The sequence below is a fragment of the Helicoverpa armigera genome, chromosome 3 (genome assembly GCF_030705265.1).
Source record: "Helicoverpa armigera isolate CAAS_96S chromosome 3, ASM3070526v1, whole genome shotgun sequence".
Classification (NCBI taxonomy): Eukaryota; Metazoa; Arthropoda; class Insecta; order Lepidoptera; family Noctuidae; genus Helicoverpa; species Helicoverpa armigera.
In genome coordinates, this window is record NC_087122.1 from 7072448 (window position 1) to 7090358 (window position 17911).

Below are 17911 nucleotides of genomic sequence, written 5' to 3' on the forward strand. Positions count from 1 at the left end.
ATTTGAAAAACTCACGGTTGAGAAGCGATTTATCACCCGAGTAACATAGGCTATATTTCGTCCGGGTATGGAAAGTCGTTTCCCCGGGATGCGAATGAAACCGTGGTGAACAGATAGTTCTATATACTTATAAGATATGGAGAAAAATATTTATATAAAACCATGTTAAATATGGACAAAATTAGAGCGTAAGCTAGCCTTACCAATTTGGGAAAAATATGTACAACTTAATTTTCATTACAAAGCCAAAAATGTAGTAGGAATTAAGAAAAGAACAAAAGGAGCGATCGTGAATGTTTATAAAAACAGGCAAAAAAGTAATTTGGGAAATTGGTTATTGATATAACCGTGTATCGGGGACGGAGATCATGTAAGTAAATGTCGTGTCGGATTGCCATTCCGTCCGATTCAGTCCGATGACTAGGAGAGTGACGGAATAGAGATTGCACCTGTGCCTGTAGGTACAAATGTTTGTGTATTATGTCCTGTACAACTGACCTATCTTCTAAGTCAGAATAGCAGCCACGACCGACAATCGGGATGGACGCCGCAGTTAACCCTATACGGTTCATTTGTGTAGTGATACAATAAGTGAATAAGAATAAAAAGATCTCCAGTGTTTTCAAGTTATACATATAAATATATTAAAATTTCATAAATAATGCTATAACTTTAACGCTTCTTCTATGTATGGCGGTAATTTAGTTTGATTCCTTTCTGATTGATTTCTGCTGCATCCGTAACACAAATATTTATTAATTAGCGGGAAGACTGAAGGAGTAGCGTCACTTTCCAAGGTACTGATATCTGGATTATTGTCTAAATCTTGTCTAAACTGCGCATTCCCCAAAGAAACTTTTCTTGATACATTTGTTGCTTCAAGAGCTGAGATATTTAAATCCCTGGTGTGCAAGTTGCTCTGAAAGAAAAACAGTTTTTTTTTAAAATTGAATATAGAGATTGTATAGAAATATCAGAAGTAGACACGATTATTGCAATGAGATAAGAGGTCTTGTGTATGAGTTCTGTACAAAGTAGGCATAATAAAATCCGTAAGAACTAAGGAAGATTTTAGAGGACCCCTAGCGCCCCTGCTCCCCCAGGCCTAACTTGCTATGTTGCATTTGGCCTTAATGAGAACTTGCACCGAAGTAGCTTGGACGATATATAGTTTTAAGGAGTCCTTTTCGATTTAATTTCTTTTTTCGTTATTCATTCTTATTAATGAGAAACAGAAAAAAAGCATACATAGGTATTTATTTATATAAAAAGAGGGCGCCAGCGGTGAGACCGCGATTTTTTTAAGGATTTTGAGTATTGAAAAGCATATAATCATCGGCACGGATGTTGAGCCCTGACCTTCACCTGCGCAGAAGCGATTTATTGCTTTTGCCTTATGTGTGCAGTGCGCAAAGCGATCCCCACTCTTCCGCCGAGAGCTCAATATCCGTGCCGATAACTATACACAGAAGAAAGGGTGATCTACGACCCGGCAAACTGAACCCTGAGATGGCGCGAGTGGTGCTGCCTCAAGCCAGACCGCCCTTGCCTGGGATAAATAGATTGTCAGTATCATCATCATCATCATCAGCCTATTGCAGTCCACTGCTGGACATAGGCCTCTCCAAGTGCACGCCACTGAGATCGATTTACGGCTTCTCGCATCCAGCTCGTCATTGTCAATATAATGAAAGAAAAAATACTATATACCTTACAGATTACACATTTTCCTTGCATGTTTTGTTCGTCATTAATTATTTCTTGGTTCCCAATTTTGTCAGCTGTTTTGCAAACAGTGGATATGGTAGCCTGAAAATCCTTTTGCAGATCAGATACAAATGAAGCAATTACTGACTGCAAGCTGTTACTTATCACATCCTTCTCGTGAAAGGGACTCAGTTGTTTAATTGCAACATAGTAATCCAGTTCTTCTTTGCTGATGTCTTTTATTGGTCTTAAAATTTTTATTTCTTTGTCACGAACATCACAAAAGCCCTGTAAATAATATAAAATAAAGATATATTAAACAGAAACAGATAAAAACAAACATATAAGAAGCCTGTACTTACTGGCCCTGTATGTATCAAGTACAAAATTCAACAACAAAACATGCATATTTTTAAATATGCTGTTCTATGATAAAAAAAAAACTTAAATTGAACTTGAGGAAAGCAGTCCATATGAGAATATCACTAAAATTCCTTGACTGCCGATCTATTTACTATACTATATCTACATTATAATTAATATAAAATAGCTAACGATCACTAACTAACCGATCCATGGTTGGTGCCATTTGCACACATGCATTTCTTTGCACATTAATACACTATGAGTAGTGTTTGCATGCCTCTTTTGAGTAAATTAATATATATGTTTCAGGCAATCTGGTGTGGTGGCTAGGAAGGATTCAAATGAGTACTTACAATGTCATCTTGTACTTGTGCTCCTCTACCCGTAGCCAGGTTTGTTAATAAGTTTATTGCCAGAGTGTTTGTTGTTTCTCCAGTGAAAACAATACGGCATTTGACTTTCTTTGCAAATTCAACTAGTAAATTGCGTTTTACTTTTAGTAACAAATCTTTAGCAGCTGTTATAGGCATACTGTTCAACATGTCATGAAATGATTTTACTTTCTTTTCTTCAGTTTCTGGTATACAGTTTGGCTTTGGAATGTCAAATTTTAAGTCCATATACTCGGCGAGATGAATGATATAAACATTGATATTATACTTATTACATTGTTTTATTACAGCCTGTGCTGAATCTTTCCTTTCTTCATCTGAAATTAAAATTATATATATGTCACCGTAAGATTACAAACATCGTTAGATTACAATCTATCTCGAGAGATTGTAAACTGTCGAATTATTGTAAACCGTAACACCTGATTGCAATTTAACGCATTATTTTTCGCTATATTATAATCTATCGATGAGAAATTGACAAATTGTCAACTGTCCGAAAGCTCTCCCTGATTGGTCAGTCTTTTTGTAAGATCGAGAGCGATGTAGTGCGGTCAAATTGTCAATTGCGCGCTGATTGGTAGAACGTCAAAAAAGACAATGTTCTTTGCAACTCCCGGTGCACGGCTGTTTATCTGCCTATAACGAAATGCCTCTGTAGTCGCCATATTGTTTTAACATCGACTGACATTTGTAAGACACCACGTGACATAAACTTGTGCTTGCCAGAAACAAAAAAAGTGAATTTGTCTCTTTTGATATGGCAATTCGAATTCAAATCATTGCAGTTACTGTGTCGATTGAGTGAAGTGTTTGTGCTTATCCTCTCCGCTTTAACTGTAATAAACCCAGTTTCATTGGGCTTTTTGCTTTACGCAAAATGTATTATAAGTGCTGCATGTGTAATGCTACGCGACAGGACGCTATTTTGTACCATTTCCCATCCAATGAGAAAAGACTCCAAATGTGGTTAAAGTGTTTACCTTCGGCTCGGGATGATTTGAAAGCGCTAACGCAAAAGCAGCTTTCGAAGTTGTTTGTATGCTCAAAACACTTTGAAGTGCGGTTTGTCACCCAGAAATCTCGTCTCGTAGGATCGGCGTATCCTACACTTTTCAGTGCAGAGGAGATATCAAGAGGAACACCATCTCAAAATGGTTGGTGAAGTTATTCTTTATAAAAAGTTAGCTATTCTTTACCTCTTTTGTTAAGCAAAAGTTAATAAACATTGTTGATGAGCAACAAGAATGTTGCTGGAACCAAGTGCTTTGACCATAACCATTATTTACCTTTTATTTTCAGAGAATGTGGACCCACAGACCGATCATACTTACTGCCGAAAGAGACACTTTGACCATACTTATGCAAAACAGAAACCTTTAGCAGGTAATGTTAATATGGATACTAACAATAATAGTATTCATAGTTTGTATGTGTGTAATTTTTTCCTGTAATTAGTATTTATGTCATCAAATATTCAAATTTATGATTTATCATATTTCAGAATTACCTTTAAACACAGGAGGAATGCAACCTGTGGATGTACCAGGAACATCTCACATATCAGTGGCATGTGAAGACTTCCCGTCAACCACTGGCACAACCACTTTTTCAGGTAAATGAAGTAAACTTATTATCTTGTAAAAATCAATAGATTAGTTTTGACTGCAGTAATGTTGTAAATAAGTATTATTCTCTGTAACTTAGTGTAAGTGGTGTGCATACCTGTAAGTGACATTTTTACACTGTAAGTATGTACGTATGAGCTGCGGGTTGTTCGAAAGAGATACCGCAGCCCTGGTACACAAAAGGCCTATGACGGAACACAACGGTTTTTAGTCAGTAAGAGTCTGACACTCCCTCTCCGCTGCTAACCCACAGCGGGAGGGGTCATTTGATGATTTTTGACGTTGTTAAAAAAAAAAAGTATATACAAATGAAACTAAGCACCTATACTTGTTTTGTAAATATGTTGTTGGTATGCCTGAATAAATAAATAAATTATAAACTACCACTTCAAGCTCTTGTACTGGGAATATTCCAATTAATATTTAACTGTGTATAAAATAAATGAAACCTGCTTTCCATTGTCACAACATAAAATGAAAACGGCTTGACCAATTTGGCTGAAAATTAGAGGGGAGGTAACTTAGACCCGGGAGAAGGTTTTAGGATAGATATATATATTTTTATATTGATAAACCATGGGCGAAAACTAGTATATATAGACTGTATAATTAATATTATACTGTAAATGTACCGGGAATATTCCAAAATATTTGAAACTTCAAATTAGGTTAAGGATGATGTGAGGTAGGCAGTTGCATGTAAAACATTAGTAAGCAACTGTTCCTGGTTAGAATGAAAGCCAAGCCCTTGCATAGTTGGGAAAAGGCTATTTGTAGCGAATGAACAATCTTGAATGTTTTGTATATACGTTTAAAATAACTTGTGTTTTCTCTTTTCTTCAAGGCTCGCTGAATACAGTGGTGTTAAAGACCAAGGCAAGGGCAAGAAAACGCATTATAAATAAAATAAAAGATTTGACACCAACTGGTAAAGTTATATATAAAGAATACCAGAAAGCCAAAGATGAGGCTAACTTCCTGAAGAGAGCTCGAAGAGCTTTAAAATTCAGCAAGGACAAGTCCTTTGAAGAATTAACCAAGGAAATGAATCCATTTGCAAAAACTATCATGAAAATGCAAATTAATTTATGCTCAAAAAGTAAAAAAGGGCGACGCTTTACTGAGGAAGAAAAATTAATAGCATTGTCCATAATGAAACAAAGTCCTAAGTGCTACAGATTTTTACACAAAATTTTCGTCTTGCCCTCACGATCAACTCTAAATAAAATGGTTGCAAAGCTCTCTATTGGACCAGGAATTTGTCAACAAGTGTTTGACTTACTAAAAAAAGAGGTTAGTATTTTTTAATATCTTGTGTGTGTATCTTTTTGAAGTGCTACTGTAGGCACTTCATGAAACTAAAAATTACACTTTTTTTATTTTTTTAACCTACAAAACAGCAAATGCTTTATCAAGATCTTCTTAAGATATGTACATAAATTACTATCATTCTTTTCTTCGATGACAAAACAAAGATCAGACAGCAGTTTTAATTTATACCTAACTGTTTCAGGTTGCTACGTGGGATGAGAAAAAAAAAATTTGTTCAGTCATCTTCGATGAGATGTCATTAGACACAGCTCTAACATATGATAAAAACAGGGACTGCATCAATGGCTTTGTAGAGTTAAACGAAAAGCAGAACCAGTTTGCCGACCATGCTCTTGTTTTCATGCTCAGAGGAGCGGTGTACAAGTGGCAGCAACCCATTGCTTTTTATTATTGCCAGGGGGCCACATCAGGGACTGAGCTTAAAAAAATTCTAAGAGATGTTGTGGCTGTTCTTGTGGAATGTGGTCTGAAGCCTATTTGTGTCATTTGTGATCAAGGCACATCGTTTCAAGCAGCCTTGAAAAGCTTTAGAGAGGACACTAAGCGTGATCAAATACTTGCAGATCAAGAACCAGGTTGGTGAAATTATTGTTATTATTTTAGTAAACCTGTTTTATATTTTGAATACATATTCAATAATATATCACACATTAGGGTTGGAATTAAAAAAAATCACTCCCCACTTTACATATTGGGTGTTGAGGTTGAGCGGGCTACCCTAATAAAACATTTATTTTTGAAAGAAAAAAAAATTGTTAGAATGTAGTACAAACATAGGTGTTTTATGTTAATGGAATCTCACACATTCTACCGAATTGGTGTACAAATTAAATCTCATTTGTTATCTTTCCTTTATTTCAGATGGCTCAGTTACTATCAGCGGCGTTAATCTGAGCATTATTTATGACCCGTCACATTTGATTAAAGGAATTAGAAATAATTTCTTAAATAAAAACATTGTCATGGATGGTAAAATATCCAAGTGGACTGATATTGTGGATGTCTATGAAACTGACTGTAAACACACAGAATCTAGACTCCTTCATAAATTGAATGACCAACATGTCATTCCTGAAAAAATCAAGAAGATGAAAGTAAGTGCCTAGATTGTTATTTTATTTTGTAAGGCTTATGTAGTACTACCAGGCCCGGCAAACTGACCGACATGGCGCTGATATTTTCTTTCCAACTAACTTCAGTGAAACTTATGCTTATACTTTTTCCCACTTTCAACACAGTTCAGAGAGTGCGATACAATCAAAACTCACTCACTCACTCAATTTTTTTGTTAGCGTTCCATATGTTATACATGTTATAATATAGAAACAATATAAGGTTATAAGGCATAACGATAAAAACGAAGTTGCACTAAAGTTGGTTAAGAAGAATGCATCACTACTGTTGTATGTCAAGGCCCTGATTAGCCCTCACTACTAAGCCTCTTTTTAAAAGTCCCTATTGCAAAAAATTTTCAACTTGTTTGTTGCAGGTGAAGAACTGTGTCAAAGTGCTGAGTTCAACAGTATCTGCAGCTTTGTCCTATACAGCTCAATTTTGTAAGTTTTTATTGAACTGTCATTAGTTATAAAATGCAACAAAGTACTGGGTGTAGAACCAACAGAATTGAAACTAGCATCGGGAGAGAGACTGAAATTAGACTTAAACAGTCTTTAGTTCTCGTTTAATTAAACTTCACCTATTATGTTAACTGGATTTGGTTGCTAGAGTGAATCAAATGTTCCTACTTTAATGATGCATTGGCTTTATCTCTGGTAATTGATGTTTGTTGACTACTAATATTATAAATGCGAAAGTAACTGTCTGTCTGTTTGTTACGCTTTCATGTCTAAACCACTGAACTTCTTTTAATTTAATTTGGTACAGAGATAGAATTAACCTTGAGAAAGAACATAGGATAGTTTTTAACCCGGACTTTTGAAGAGTTATCCTGGAAACGCGATATAACCGAACTCGACGCGGGCGAAGCCGCGGGTGGAAGCTAGTCATATATATATGCTTTAAGGAGTTGGCACTCCCTCTTCTTTCTGGATCAGCTTCTTTATCCAGCCGCCTAGAGAGATTTTAAGCGCAGTGTTGTGCTTACAAATATTTATTGTTTCAGCACACTATGCGGATGGCAGGCCAGTCAGTGGCACAATAAAGAATACCGCTGAAACAGTCCTGTTTTTCGACAGACTGTTTGATAGCATCAATGGAGCAGGATCTGCAAAAGAAGCCAGGGGCAAACTAAGAACTGCAGTGACAAAAAAATCACCACACCATAAATTTTGGACAGAAGCAATCAGGAAATTGGAAAATTTGAAATTTATTGATTCTGCAGGGAAGGAAAAATCGGTGCCCTCAGTAAAAAACTTTGTTATAACTTTAAAAAGTTATATGAGGCTGTGGCAAATTTTGCATGAACAACATATAAAAGTGATGCGGCCCAGATATTTTAATTCTGACCCAATCGAAAATTTTTTTGGTCAGGTAAGGGCCTATAATTATAGGAATAATGATCCAAATTGCCACAGCTTCAATTGTACATTCAAATCATTATTGATTACCAGATTTATAAAATTTCACAGTGAAAACTTCAACTGTGAGGATGACCCGGCAGATCAAGTTTTGAACCTACAGGTTTTATTTGATGAAAAAAAAAGTAATGAATCAAGGCCGGGTAATTCTCCAAGTGAAAAAAATATTGAAGTGATTGTGGAGCAGGCCCGACGAGAAAGAATGAATATTCACTCGCGGGCCTACACTGCTGGATGGGTAGTAAAAAAAATTTTTAGTAAATTGAAAATTAGTTGTAAAAATTGTAATAACTCAATGACTTCCGAACGAGGCGATATTCATGACTGGATAAGTCATAGAGAGTACAATAAAGCAAGAAAAGTATTGAAATACCCATCCGAAGCAGCAGTAAGGTGTTTTGGTACAGTCGTAAGAGAAACAAATGAATACTTAGAAATAAATGCTCATAACAATCAAGTAGCTAAAAAAATCAGCGACCATATATTTGCTAAGTATTCATTTGATTTCATAGACTGTACCGAACACAAATCAGTGCTCCTGACACACTTCATTGTTTTAACTGTGAGGTTCACAATAATGAATTGGTGTAACATATTAAATAAAATTTTAAAGGGCACCGACGTTTCAAGACTGCAAGAAAAAGATTTGCCTGCGATGCAAAAGAAAGCATTCGAAAAATTCAAAAAGAAATTAAAAAATAAATCGTTTAATAAATAACATACTGTTTTATTTAATGAATCCCAAAAAAGTTAAAGTTATAGTCTTGAAAGAAAATGTTATAGTAGGTAGTACCTCTACATACCTATACATATATACATACATATTATAAAAAGGCAGAATGTGTTATATTTCTTTTGCCTTCACCATCCAGTACTTTAATAGAAAGTTAAACGTCATACAGCACTAAAACAAGATGGCTGCTACGCTTATGTTTTTTCTTTAGTGAGTGAGCAGTCTGTACACCTCTTAGTAGTCTGTGCTCCCGGTGTCACAGCTCTTTGACGTGCAAAAATAAGTGACGGTTTAATTTTTTATAAAATCAAAAATTGTACTTAATTTTTAAGACTCAAATTACACACAATTAAAAATTGTATTAAAAATTGAAGTTAGTGACGAAAACGAATCGCTGCAAAACCGACTCCACGTAGTCTTGTCTGCCCTACCCCTAGAGTGCAATTCAAAACCGCGTAGGCGCGGAGGGGCGAGGCGGCCTGCGAGCTGAGGCGCAGGTAGTTTCAGCGCTCGCCGCCGCGGCTGAGGCTGGCCGGCGGAGCCGGCCAGCAAGCCGAAGCTGCGGTGGTGAGCGTGAAAACCATCTGCGACGATAAGCTCGCATGGGACCGCCGGAGCCCCGCTGCGCCGGAGCCGTGACAGAAGCCATGCTTGCTGCATGTTGCTTGCTTACATTTTAAACATACTGAGTCAAAAAATTAGAAGCTAAATAAACATATTTTATTTTAGAACTTTACTGTTAGAATGCATTGTTTAATAAGCTCCCTTTTAATATGACTTTAAGAAGCCGACCCCAACATAGTTGGGAAAAAGGCTCGGAGGATGATGATGAGTATTTTTATAAGAGTTATTTTTATATAAATTTAATACTTGAAGAATTTTTGAAGAGCATTTATTTTATTTAACTGACAACTCTATTTCATTCCTAACTCTACGGGAACTCCATGGGAACAGAAAGGCTGGTCGTGATTGGTCGATCTTACAAAAAGACTGACCAATCAGAGAGAGCTTTCGGACAGTTGACAATTTGACAATTTCTCATCGATAGATTATAATATAGCGAAAAATAATGCGTTAAATTGCAATCAGATGTTACGGTTCACAATAATTCGACAGTTTACAATCTCTCGAGATAGATTGTAATCTAACGATGTTTGTAATCTTACGGTAACATATACATATAACAGATTATCAATTACTATTTTATATTGTATTGTTGTATATTGAATTTGTTACATGGTAGATAGATAGATGTCAAACTTCTGTAATCGTAAGTGTCCCTGTGTATGATACTACACAGTAATACTAATACTGTTGTTTGTCTTGATTGTCTTAACCTGTAGTCTGTCACTGTACTTATTAAATAAAAAAAATATCAATTAAGCTATAGGGTACACGTAATTAGATCCTAAGATGACCCACTGTCCATACGCCTGCATGTGACAGGTTGATTGCTGACACAGGACCTATCTTAGCATACAAATTCCATTAAGATAAAACGAACTTACCAAGTAAATGTACGAAAAATGGGACTATACGTAGTTTTTTTGTATTTTCCAATGTTACAGCATGGTTGACTAAATCTAATAACACTGTAGAACCAACACCTCCAGAGATACCAATCAAAACATTTTCATTTGGTATCAAAATTTTATTTTTACCAATACATGCACGAAATTTATGATTAGTGTTGACCATGAAACAGTCATCACAGTAATAATCTTTTTTTCTCAATAACACTGTATGAGAAGAATCACACTTTTTGCAATTCATTATGCTTGTTGTATTTTATTTGCAGATTGATAGATACTTGAAATTTTATGTGGTTGAATCTACGGTTCGATCACGAGTACTTTGTTGTGTATTTAATTTAATGTATTACTTTAGAATAAAATAATAGAAGTTTGTACGAGAAATTAATACTCTTATTCATAATATTATTTGTAGGTTATGTTTTATTAAAGTGACAGTGACATACATTGACATTAGCTTTGTTTATTTAAAAAATAAAATAGAGGGACGCAACAAAGTAATTTTTAACGTACATATATATCGATATTTTTAACCGACTTCCCAGAATAAGCTTCTCTAGCATACAAAAGTTAAATTAAAATGATTTTAGGCAAACAGTAAGTATTACATTGATATTGAGGGTACCCTTTCTGTAACTGGCGTCTGTTGTAATGGAGTATAGATATTTTTTTCTATCGGTATTCTAGTTCGAAATTATTGATTGTTCAAAAGCCATACATAATAAAGTATGAATAAAAAACATACCGAGAACCTCCTCCTTCTTGGGAAGTCGGTTAAAAATCAAATATTTATTTTAAAAAAACCCTCAAACAAAGCGAAAGGCAAACAGTTAATAACCCGTACTATGTTGACTCACAAGCCGCGGGGCGTCTGTCGAGCCATTGGGTTTCGGGACTCTCAAGCAAGATATTTTTATTATTTTACTCTATGTATTTCATAATGCCGATGCATGTATCTAAAGCGATGTTATTTTAATACAACCATGATACGGACTCCCACGTAATATAATCGAAACTAAAATGGCACGTTTTATTTCATAAATACAAGTAGAGATCTATAATTCTATGTAACATTTTTCATTCCTTCAGCATAAGGTTACGCTGATTTGAAAGATGCATTTTCCATGATTTACGTGGGGACCGTCGATATATGCCGACAATAAAACAAGCAAATTGGAAAAAAGGCACATTTATTACTTCAGTTTATTTAGAAGTTACTGAATCTTTTAGTCTTGTTACACTTTGTTGAAGGCAGCTATGTCAACACTTTGAACCTGTAACAAGTTAAAAAAAAACTGTAAAACCTAAATCTTGATAATTTATTAACTCAGGCAGCTAAATATACAATTTTATAATTTACCAGATGCATTTAGCACCAAACATAATGGAGGCTCGAAACTAACTTCGTAGTAGTAAAGTAAGTGAGTAGAGCTTGTCAAGCTGAGGTGGAGTGCGTTCCCACTACTGCATTTTAAGTATATATGTGCACAGTCAAAAGGGGAGTGGGGCGTGTATTTTCAGCTTATTACGCAAGTCACCATAATGTTTGGCCAGATCTATAAAATCCCTAATTAATGAAAATGTCAATTCAAATGAAAACTTTTCAACTTACAAAGTCTTCAAATTTTTCTATCTCTTCAGTTAGCCAATCTACAGAGACTTTGTCATCTTCAACAACACATGAAATTTGCAGTTTCTTAATTCCATATGCAAGAGGTACAAGTTTAGCAGCTCCCCACAAAAGGCCATCAGTTGTTATTTCTCTGACTGCTTTTTCCATAGCTGCCATATCAGTTTCATCATCCCAAGGCTTTACATCCAAAATGATGTTAGATTTGGCAATGAGTACAGGCTCTGCAATTCAATAATTAAAAAAAAATATTATCATATAAAATATGAGAAGTAAAAAAAAAAAAAAAATGGATAGAACATACTTTTGGCTTTCTTGGCATTATATGCTGCTAGACGTTCCTCTCTAATTCTTGCAGCCTCTGCACTCTCCTCTTCATCATCAGATCCAAATAAGTCAACACCATCATCATCATCTTCTTCTTGAGCTTTAGCTGCTGGTGCACTGGGTGCAGGGGCCTGATGGAAACAAATGTATTACTGTTGTATGCTTATACTTAGATTTATGAGTGAAGTCAGAAATTATATTATTCTAGTAATTAGTACAGCATATAGGTGTTGAAATCTTACTTTGGAAGATTCAGTTTTGGCACCACCACCTGTTGATTCCAATGTCTCTACTCTAGCTTGAAGACTAATAACCAAATTTCGCAAATCATTGATGGCTTTCTTCAGGTCACTGTTTTCTTTCTCCAGAGTATTGACTTTGTTAGTCAATTCTGTGTTCGGAACTCCAGCCAAGGTAGCAACACTGTCCATCTGTGAATGTACATAAAATTAAGACTTTTAGACAAAACATTATGGTTGAAATATGAAAAGATGGTGGAGTTAGAACTAAGTAGTAAATTGGTCAAATCAATCAAAGTTGCAATTTTCATTAAATATAATACCTATGTAATGCCATCTATGTATATATTAATAAAATGAAATATACTACAATTTTCTAATATTATAATTTGTAAATAAAAATACATTTGTATATGTCACCGTAAGATTACAAACATCGTTAGATTACAATCTATCTCGAGAGATTGTAAACTGTCGAATTATTGTGAACGGTAACATCTGATTGCAATTTAACGCATTATTTTTCGCTATATTATAATCTATCGATGAGAAATTGTCAAATTGTCAACTGTCCGAAAGCTCTCCTTGATTGGTCAGTCTTTTTGTAAGATCGACCAATAATCAGTTCTGTTCCCATGGAGTTCCCGTAGAGTTAGGAATGAAATAGAGGTGTCAGTTAAATAAAATAAATGCTCTTCAAAAATTCTTCAAGTATTTATTATTTAGTACGAGTATGTAATTAATATTCCTGACATATGGAGAGAACAAATTGTAACGAAATATTTATTCTTCAAACACAAATTGAAATTGGAAACATATTGATTTCTGACACTTACGCGAATATTAGACATTTAAATAAAACTACTTTTACGGATTTTATCGCGGTTATATTATATTATTTAATCCCGACGTTTAAAACCGACCGCGATAAAATCCGTAAAAGTAGTTTTATTTAAATGAAATTGAAAAATTATAAGAAACTTTTATAAAAAAAAAAACAAAACAATTAGGTAGTTTACTCATCAGTTTGTCTTCAAACACAAATTCATTCCTAACTCTACGGGAACTCCATGGCAACAGAACGGCTGGTCGTGATTGGTCGATCTTACAAAAAGACTGACCAATCAGGGAGAGCTTTCGGACAGTTGACAATTTGACAATTTCTCATCGATAGATTATAATATAGCGAAAAATAATGCGTTAAATTGCAATCAGATGTTACGGTTCACAATAATTCGACAGTTTACAATCTCTCGAGATAGATTGCAATCTAACGATGTTTGTAATCTTACGGTGACATATACATTATTTAGCTATTCGGTACTGATTACTGCACTCGAATTTTACATACTACATATAAGCAAATTCTGAACTATTGAGGCAATATTATACAATATAAAGCAAACAAAAACTACAAAAAGAATATGTGTGAATATTAATAAAATGTTGTTTACTCACACATTCTAAAGAATCTTTAATATGTTGTCTAGCTTTAGCAACTTCACTGGCCAAAGAAGAGCGAGCTACTGAAAGTGGTGTAGCTTGGACCTACAAAGTTTCAACAAAATATTTAAAATACTTCAAATAGACAAGAATATATAAGACACTATATCTATTTACAATGAGTAAACGTATCTGAAAGGTTTCATATTATTAGCATAATACAAACCTTTGATAATGATTCATAATAATTTCGTTCAGCATCACCATAGATGTTTTTGTCCAACCAAATCTTCTCATGTACCAAGGCAGACATTCTGAAAACAATTTATAAAAGTTTTTAGTGCTTATATTAGCAACAAAGTTAGTGATCATTACCAGTTAAAATTCGTGCGACAATTTAATGTACATAAAACTCTATTAACCTAAGTTAATTTTATTATTGTAACTTATTTTTTATCATTTTTGTCTAAATTAAATTGGAAGTCCTTTAATTTTAGGTTATGATTATTCCGTGGCTTTTGCTGGGTCAGAGGGTAACTTCACTTAGTATTAAATAATACAATTTCTTCAGCTGCGAGAAACTAGGAACAAACTCATGAATAACATATTTATTGTAGTCATACTGGGATTAGTTTAAATTATCATTTGGGTGAAATAAATCCCCAGTTGGCAGATTGAGGCGCCAGATAAAACTTTCAAATTTCGACAACATTTAGAGGTTATACGTTCTAATTATTGTAAAATAAAAATAGAGAAATAGTACAATAAAACATTATAAAAACTTACGTAATATATATCGAAAGATATTATTAAGATAGCAAATTAAACGAATCACAAAATAACATTCAAATCTGAACTTTTCAACAGGATAAAAACCGCACTCGTCGGTTTTTTGATGGGTAGGGACACGAAAAAAGTATCGATGCTTTGTGGTATCGAGTACATTCCAGTTCGATACCGATACTTTTGTACTCGATACTTTACATTCGATACTTTTACTCAATAAGTACTTTTTCCCAGGTATCGTATCGAATGAAGAATTTATTATATAGTTATTTATATTTAAAGCGCCTTCTAGCTCACTCGTTGAAAACTTTTTAAGACATTCTGTCTTAAAAAAAGAAGCGACATTTGATTTCTGGAGCCACCATAAGAAGTTGGCACACACTAAAAAACAAAATAATAAAGCAAGTTCTTCATCTTCATCACAGCCTGAAATGAAGGATGAATTAAGCTACTACTTATCGGCACAGGTTTCGCCACTATCAGTAGATCCCTTAAAACAATGGGAAGATATGAAAGTAGTATTCCCAAAATTATATAATTGGCACGAGAATGAATATAATATCAATCCCTGCGACGTTAGTACCTTCAGAACGATTATTTTCTAAAGTAGGAAGTACCATCACAAAAAATCGAAACCGCTTATCTCCAAAAAGGCTCAACAAACTTCTATTTTTAAGTGACTACGGAGGAGGAATGGGATCTTTAATCTACTACGCGGGTGAAACTGTGGGACACTGCTAGTTTTTAGTATACCTCAAATAACTTAATATTGTTTCCTTTTGCTACATTTTCGATTTGTTTCATTCATTCCATTTTCTATTTTTCTATTAAAGTGTACCAATAGCATTTGTTTTTTATGTCCTGCTGAACTGAACTAAAACTGACATTATTTACTGACTGATATTGACCTAGCAAATGATCTAAAAAAGTACTCGATACCTTGAAGTATCGATACTTTTGTTTCGATACTTTAATGAGTACGATACTTTGTTATCGATTCTACTCATGAGTACGGTATCGATACTTTTGCTTCGATACCGTGTCCCTATTGATGGGCACGTCGGAAAGAGAGAGATGAAAGAAAGAGAACGAGCACTTTGACAGTTCGTGCACCACAACCAATCACATTGCAGTTTTAGTTCGTTCCACGACGACAATCACGTCGACGATGTTTTCCATTTCACACGTGGACTGACGTTTTATTTATTTATTTTTATTGCTGGTAACTCAAACTTGATTGTGAATTTACTTTATTTTCTCGTGGTATTATTGGGTATTATCCGCATACAACAGACATGACTTTTATTCTTTTTTTGACTAAGTTATACATTAGGTATTTATTATTACTATAGATAAATAGTTCAATCGAAGTTATCAAATAATACTTTCCAGTTTCCGAACTCAGATAAAACTTTACATTGCAATTTCAGTCTTGATAGGCGCAAACCCAATGCAAGGGATTTTTCAGATACTAAGTAGTTGTACATATATTGTATAACCATAGTGATTTTTTATCATCTATTTAAATATAATGTACCTATCAAAAAATCTCCTCAACCTGTCATTCGATTGAAGTTTTTGGGTTGCCTCATGCCATCCTCATGCCTCTTGCCTGCTCTCAATAGCAACTATGGTAGTCCGCAGCTTTTTTCAACCACCGCCAGTAGGTACTATGAACAAAAAAAAATGGATGTGTCCATAGATGATGCACTATTAAATGATGTGCCTTTGTCATAGTACTTATGATACCAATTAGAAAGACACATTTACATTAATTTTATCTTGAGGAAATAGCGACCATGAAATCATGAAATAGTGAAGAGTATGAGTTAAACGTTCTTGGAACGAGCGATTTCTATGAATTTGCACCTGGCTCCGTTGTAATTGCAGGCGCTAGTCCTGGATTTATCAAAGTGCTGTGGACTGGAAGCAAGAGGATGCTCACATGATTTCACTGTGTAAAAGTTAAATAAATTCACTGACTTTTTCATGGTTAGTTATTAATAAGTTAAAGTAAAACTAGAGCAAAATATTATCAATCCTAGGTACGTTACCTATTTTTACGTCAACCTAGTTTATTCATAGTCAAAGTCAAATATAAAGTTACTTAATTAAAACTTACCTAAAACTAAAACTTAAAAAAAAACTAAAACTAAAACGTATTAGCCTACGTTTATTAAAGTAGGCTATTTAAAAATCCGGCCAAATGCGAGTTGGACTCGCGCACGTAGGGTTCTGTAGCATCCAAACTAATATTCTATAAATATTTACGGATATCGAGCAAAACTGAGCAAAAAAATCAAGTGTTGTATAGGAGCCCCCGAAATATTTATTTTAGGAGCCCCCGAAATATTTCTTTTAATCTATTTTTCAGCAAGTATTTGGCGGCAACAGAAATGCATCATCATCAACTATCACGGACGGACGGACGGACGGACAGAGGAGCGAAAACAATAGGGTCCCGTTTTACCCTTTTGGTACGGAACCCAAAAAAGGACAGCCCTCTCAAAACGACCCAATACGACCACTTCCTAGTGTTATATCTGGAAAGAAGAAGCGGTAAAGAACAAACTCTCAGTAACACTGACCATTTACTTATTAATATAATTTACGAAGTAAACCTACAATTCAATATTTTTTAATTATATTTACAAGACTAATACATCGAAAAATTATATTTACAAGACTAATACATCGAAAAATAGAAAATAAAAGCACTTTTTGTCGACTTCAGAGCTGCTTTTGCATTTTCACTTAGGTAATAGGACCTATTCAGCAGGATTAAAATCAAAACAGCATTGCTCACATTAACATAGCTAGTTTTATATGTAGGTATAATCATACATAAACTATGTGAATGGGTAAATTAGTAGGTAGCATTTGTTTTTCAAATTGCTCTCACTGGGCTCGCTCCTCTCTTTTTATTTCCCCCTTTTTATTTATTTTAGATTACCTAAGATAATACAAAACGCTCTTGTTTTGGTCTCGCTAAGCTCGTGGCATTTTCTTTTGCACTTTTTCTTCTTTGTTTAGTTTTTAAGTTATCCATCCGCCAAATAAATAATTAAAGCGTGTTAAAAACCGCTTTCGTTTTACTTTAACAATTTTACCTTTTTAATCCTCAATGAAAACCAAAAAAGAAATCGCGCTCGCGGCCTTTTCTTCATTTGCACTTTGTGCCTACCTACTCAAAATAGGAAAGAAAATTCGCATCTCATTTTTCATTTTTTGCGTGAACAAAAAAAAAAAACAATGCGGT

At 34.5% G+C, this 17911-nt stretch overlaps 3 protein-coding genes across 6 annotated transcripts; 1 reads left to right on the forward strand and 2 right to left on the reverse strand.

Moving 5' to 3' along the window:
- Positions 1-624: 624 nt before the first annotated feature.
- LOC110375168 (cytoplasmic tRNA 2-thiolation protein 2-A) lies at positions 625-10670 on the reverse strand. The gene is made up of 4 exons (XM_021333192.3): positions 10204-10670; positions 2427-2782; positions 1711-1995; positions 625-919 (listed from the first exon to the last, which is right to left on the reverse strand). The coding sequence occupies exons 1-4, from the start codon at positions 10466-10468 to the stop codon at positions 665-667; spliced, it is 1161 nt and encodes a 386-aa protein (XP_021188867.3). The 5' UTR covers positions 10469-10670; the 3' UTR covers positions 625-664.
- On the forward strand, positions 2988-8763 carry LOC126055534 (uncharacterized). 3 transcript variants are annotated; one of them, XM_049845045.2, is made up of 8 exons: positions 2988-3622; positions 3768-3851; positions 3988-4080; positions 4938-5386; positions 5607-6000; positions 6287-6519; positions 6915-6981; positions 7548-8763. In XM_049845045.2, exons 1-8 carry the CDS (start codon positions 3346-3348, stop codon positions 8678-8680), a joined length of 2730 nt encoding a protein of 909 aa, XP_049701002.2. In that variant the 5' UTR covers positions 2988-3345; the 3' UTR covers positions 8681-8763. The 3 variants fall into 3 exon arrangements, with proteins under 3 accessions (XP_049701002.2, XP_049701000.2, XP_049701007.2); XM_049845043.2 differs by having other exon boundaries at positions 3970-4080; positions 7548-8762; XM_049845050.2 differs by lacking the exons at positions 2988-3622; positions 3768-3851 and adding an exon at positions 3876-3894 and having other exon boundaries at positions 3970-4080; positions 7548-8756.
- A 730-nt stretch (positions 10671-11400) lies between the features above and the next one.
- Positions 11401-15724, reverse strand: LOC110375153 (probable elongation factor 1-delta). 2 transcript variants are annotated; one of them, XM_021333158.3, is made up of 8 exons: positions 15701-15724; positions 14653-14758; positions 14093-14180; positions 13882-13971; positions 12427-12615; positions 12162-12315; positions 11840-12081; positions 11401-11501 (listed from the first exon to the last, which is right to left on the reverse strand). In XM_021333158.3, the coding sequence occupies exons 3-8, from the start codon at positions 14177-14179 to the stop codon at positions 11463-11465; spliced, it is 801 nt and encodes a 266-aa protein (XP_021188833.2). In that variant the 5' UTR covers position 14180; positions 14653-14758; positions 15701-15724; the 3' UTR covers positions 11401-11462. The 2 variants fall into 2 exon arrangements, with proteins under 2 accessions (XP_021188833.2, XP_021188835.2); XM_021333160.3 differs by lacking the exon at positions 13882-13971.
- Between the last annotated feature and the right edge of the window lie 2187 nt (positions 15725-17911).

Coding starts and splice junctions, on each gene's coding strand:
- LOC110375153 (XM_021333158.3), bottom strand. CDS start 14,179: ATGTCTGCCTTGGTACATGAGAAGATTTGGTTGGACAAAAACATCTAT. Junction 12,316..12,426: donor CCAAAACTGAATCTTCCAAA/GTAAGATTTCAA, acceptor TGTTTCCATCAG/GCCCCTGCACCCAGTGCACC. Junction 11,502..11,839: donor TAGAAAAATTTGAAGACTTT/GTAAGTTGAAAA, acceptor AACTTGTTACAG/GTTCAAAGTGTTGACATAGC.
- LOC110375168 (XM_021333192.3), bottom strand. CDS start 10,468: ATGAATTGCAAAAAGTGTGATTCTTCTCATACAGTGTTATTGAGAAAA. Junction 1,996..2,426: donor CACAAGTACAAGATGACATT/GTAAGTACTCAT, acceptor TATTATTTACAG/GGCTTTTGTGATGTTCGTGA. Junction 920..1,710: donor GAAAATGTGTAATCTGTAAG/GTATATAGTATT, acceptor TTTTTCTTTCAG/AGCAACTTGCACACCAGGGA.
- LOC126055534 (XM_049845043.2), top strand. CDS start 3,346: ATGTATTATAAGTGCTGCATGTGTAATGCTACGCGACAGGACGCTATT. Junction 3,852..3,969: donor AAAACAGAAACCTTTAGCAG/GTAATGTTAATA, acceptor ATCATATTTCAG/AATTACCTTTAAACACAGGA. Junction 6,520..6,914: donor AAAAAATCAAGAAGATGAAA/GTAAGTGCCTAG, acceptor TGTTTGTTGCAG/GTGAAGAACTGTGTCAAAGT.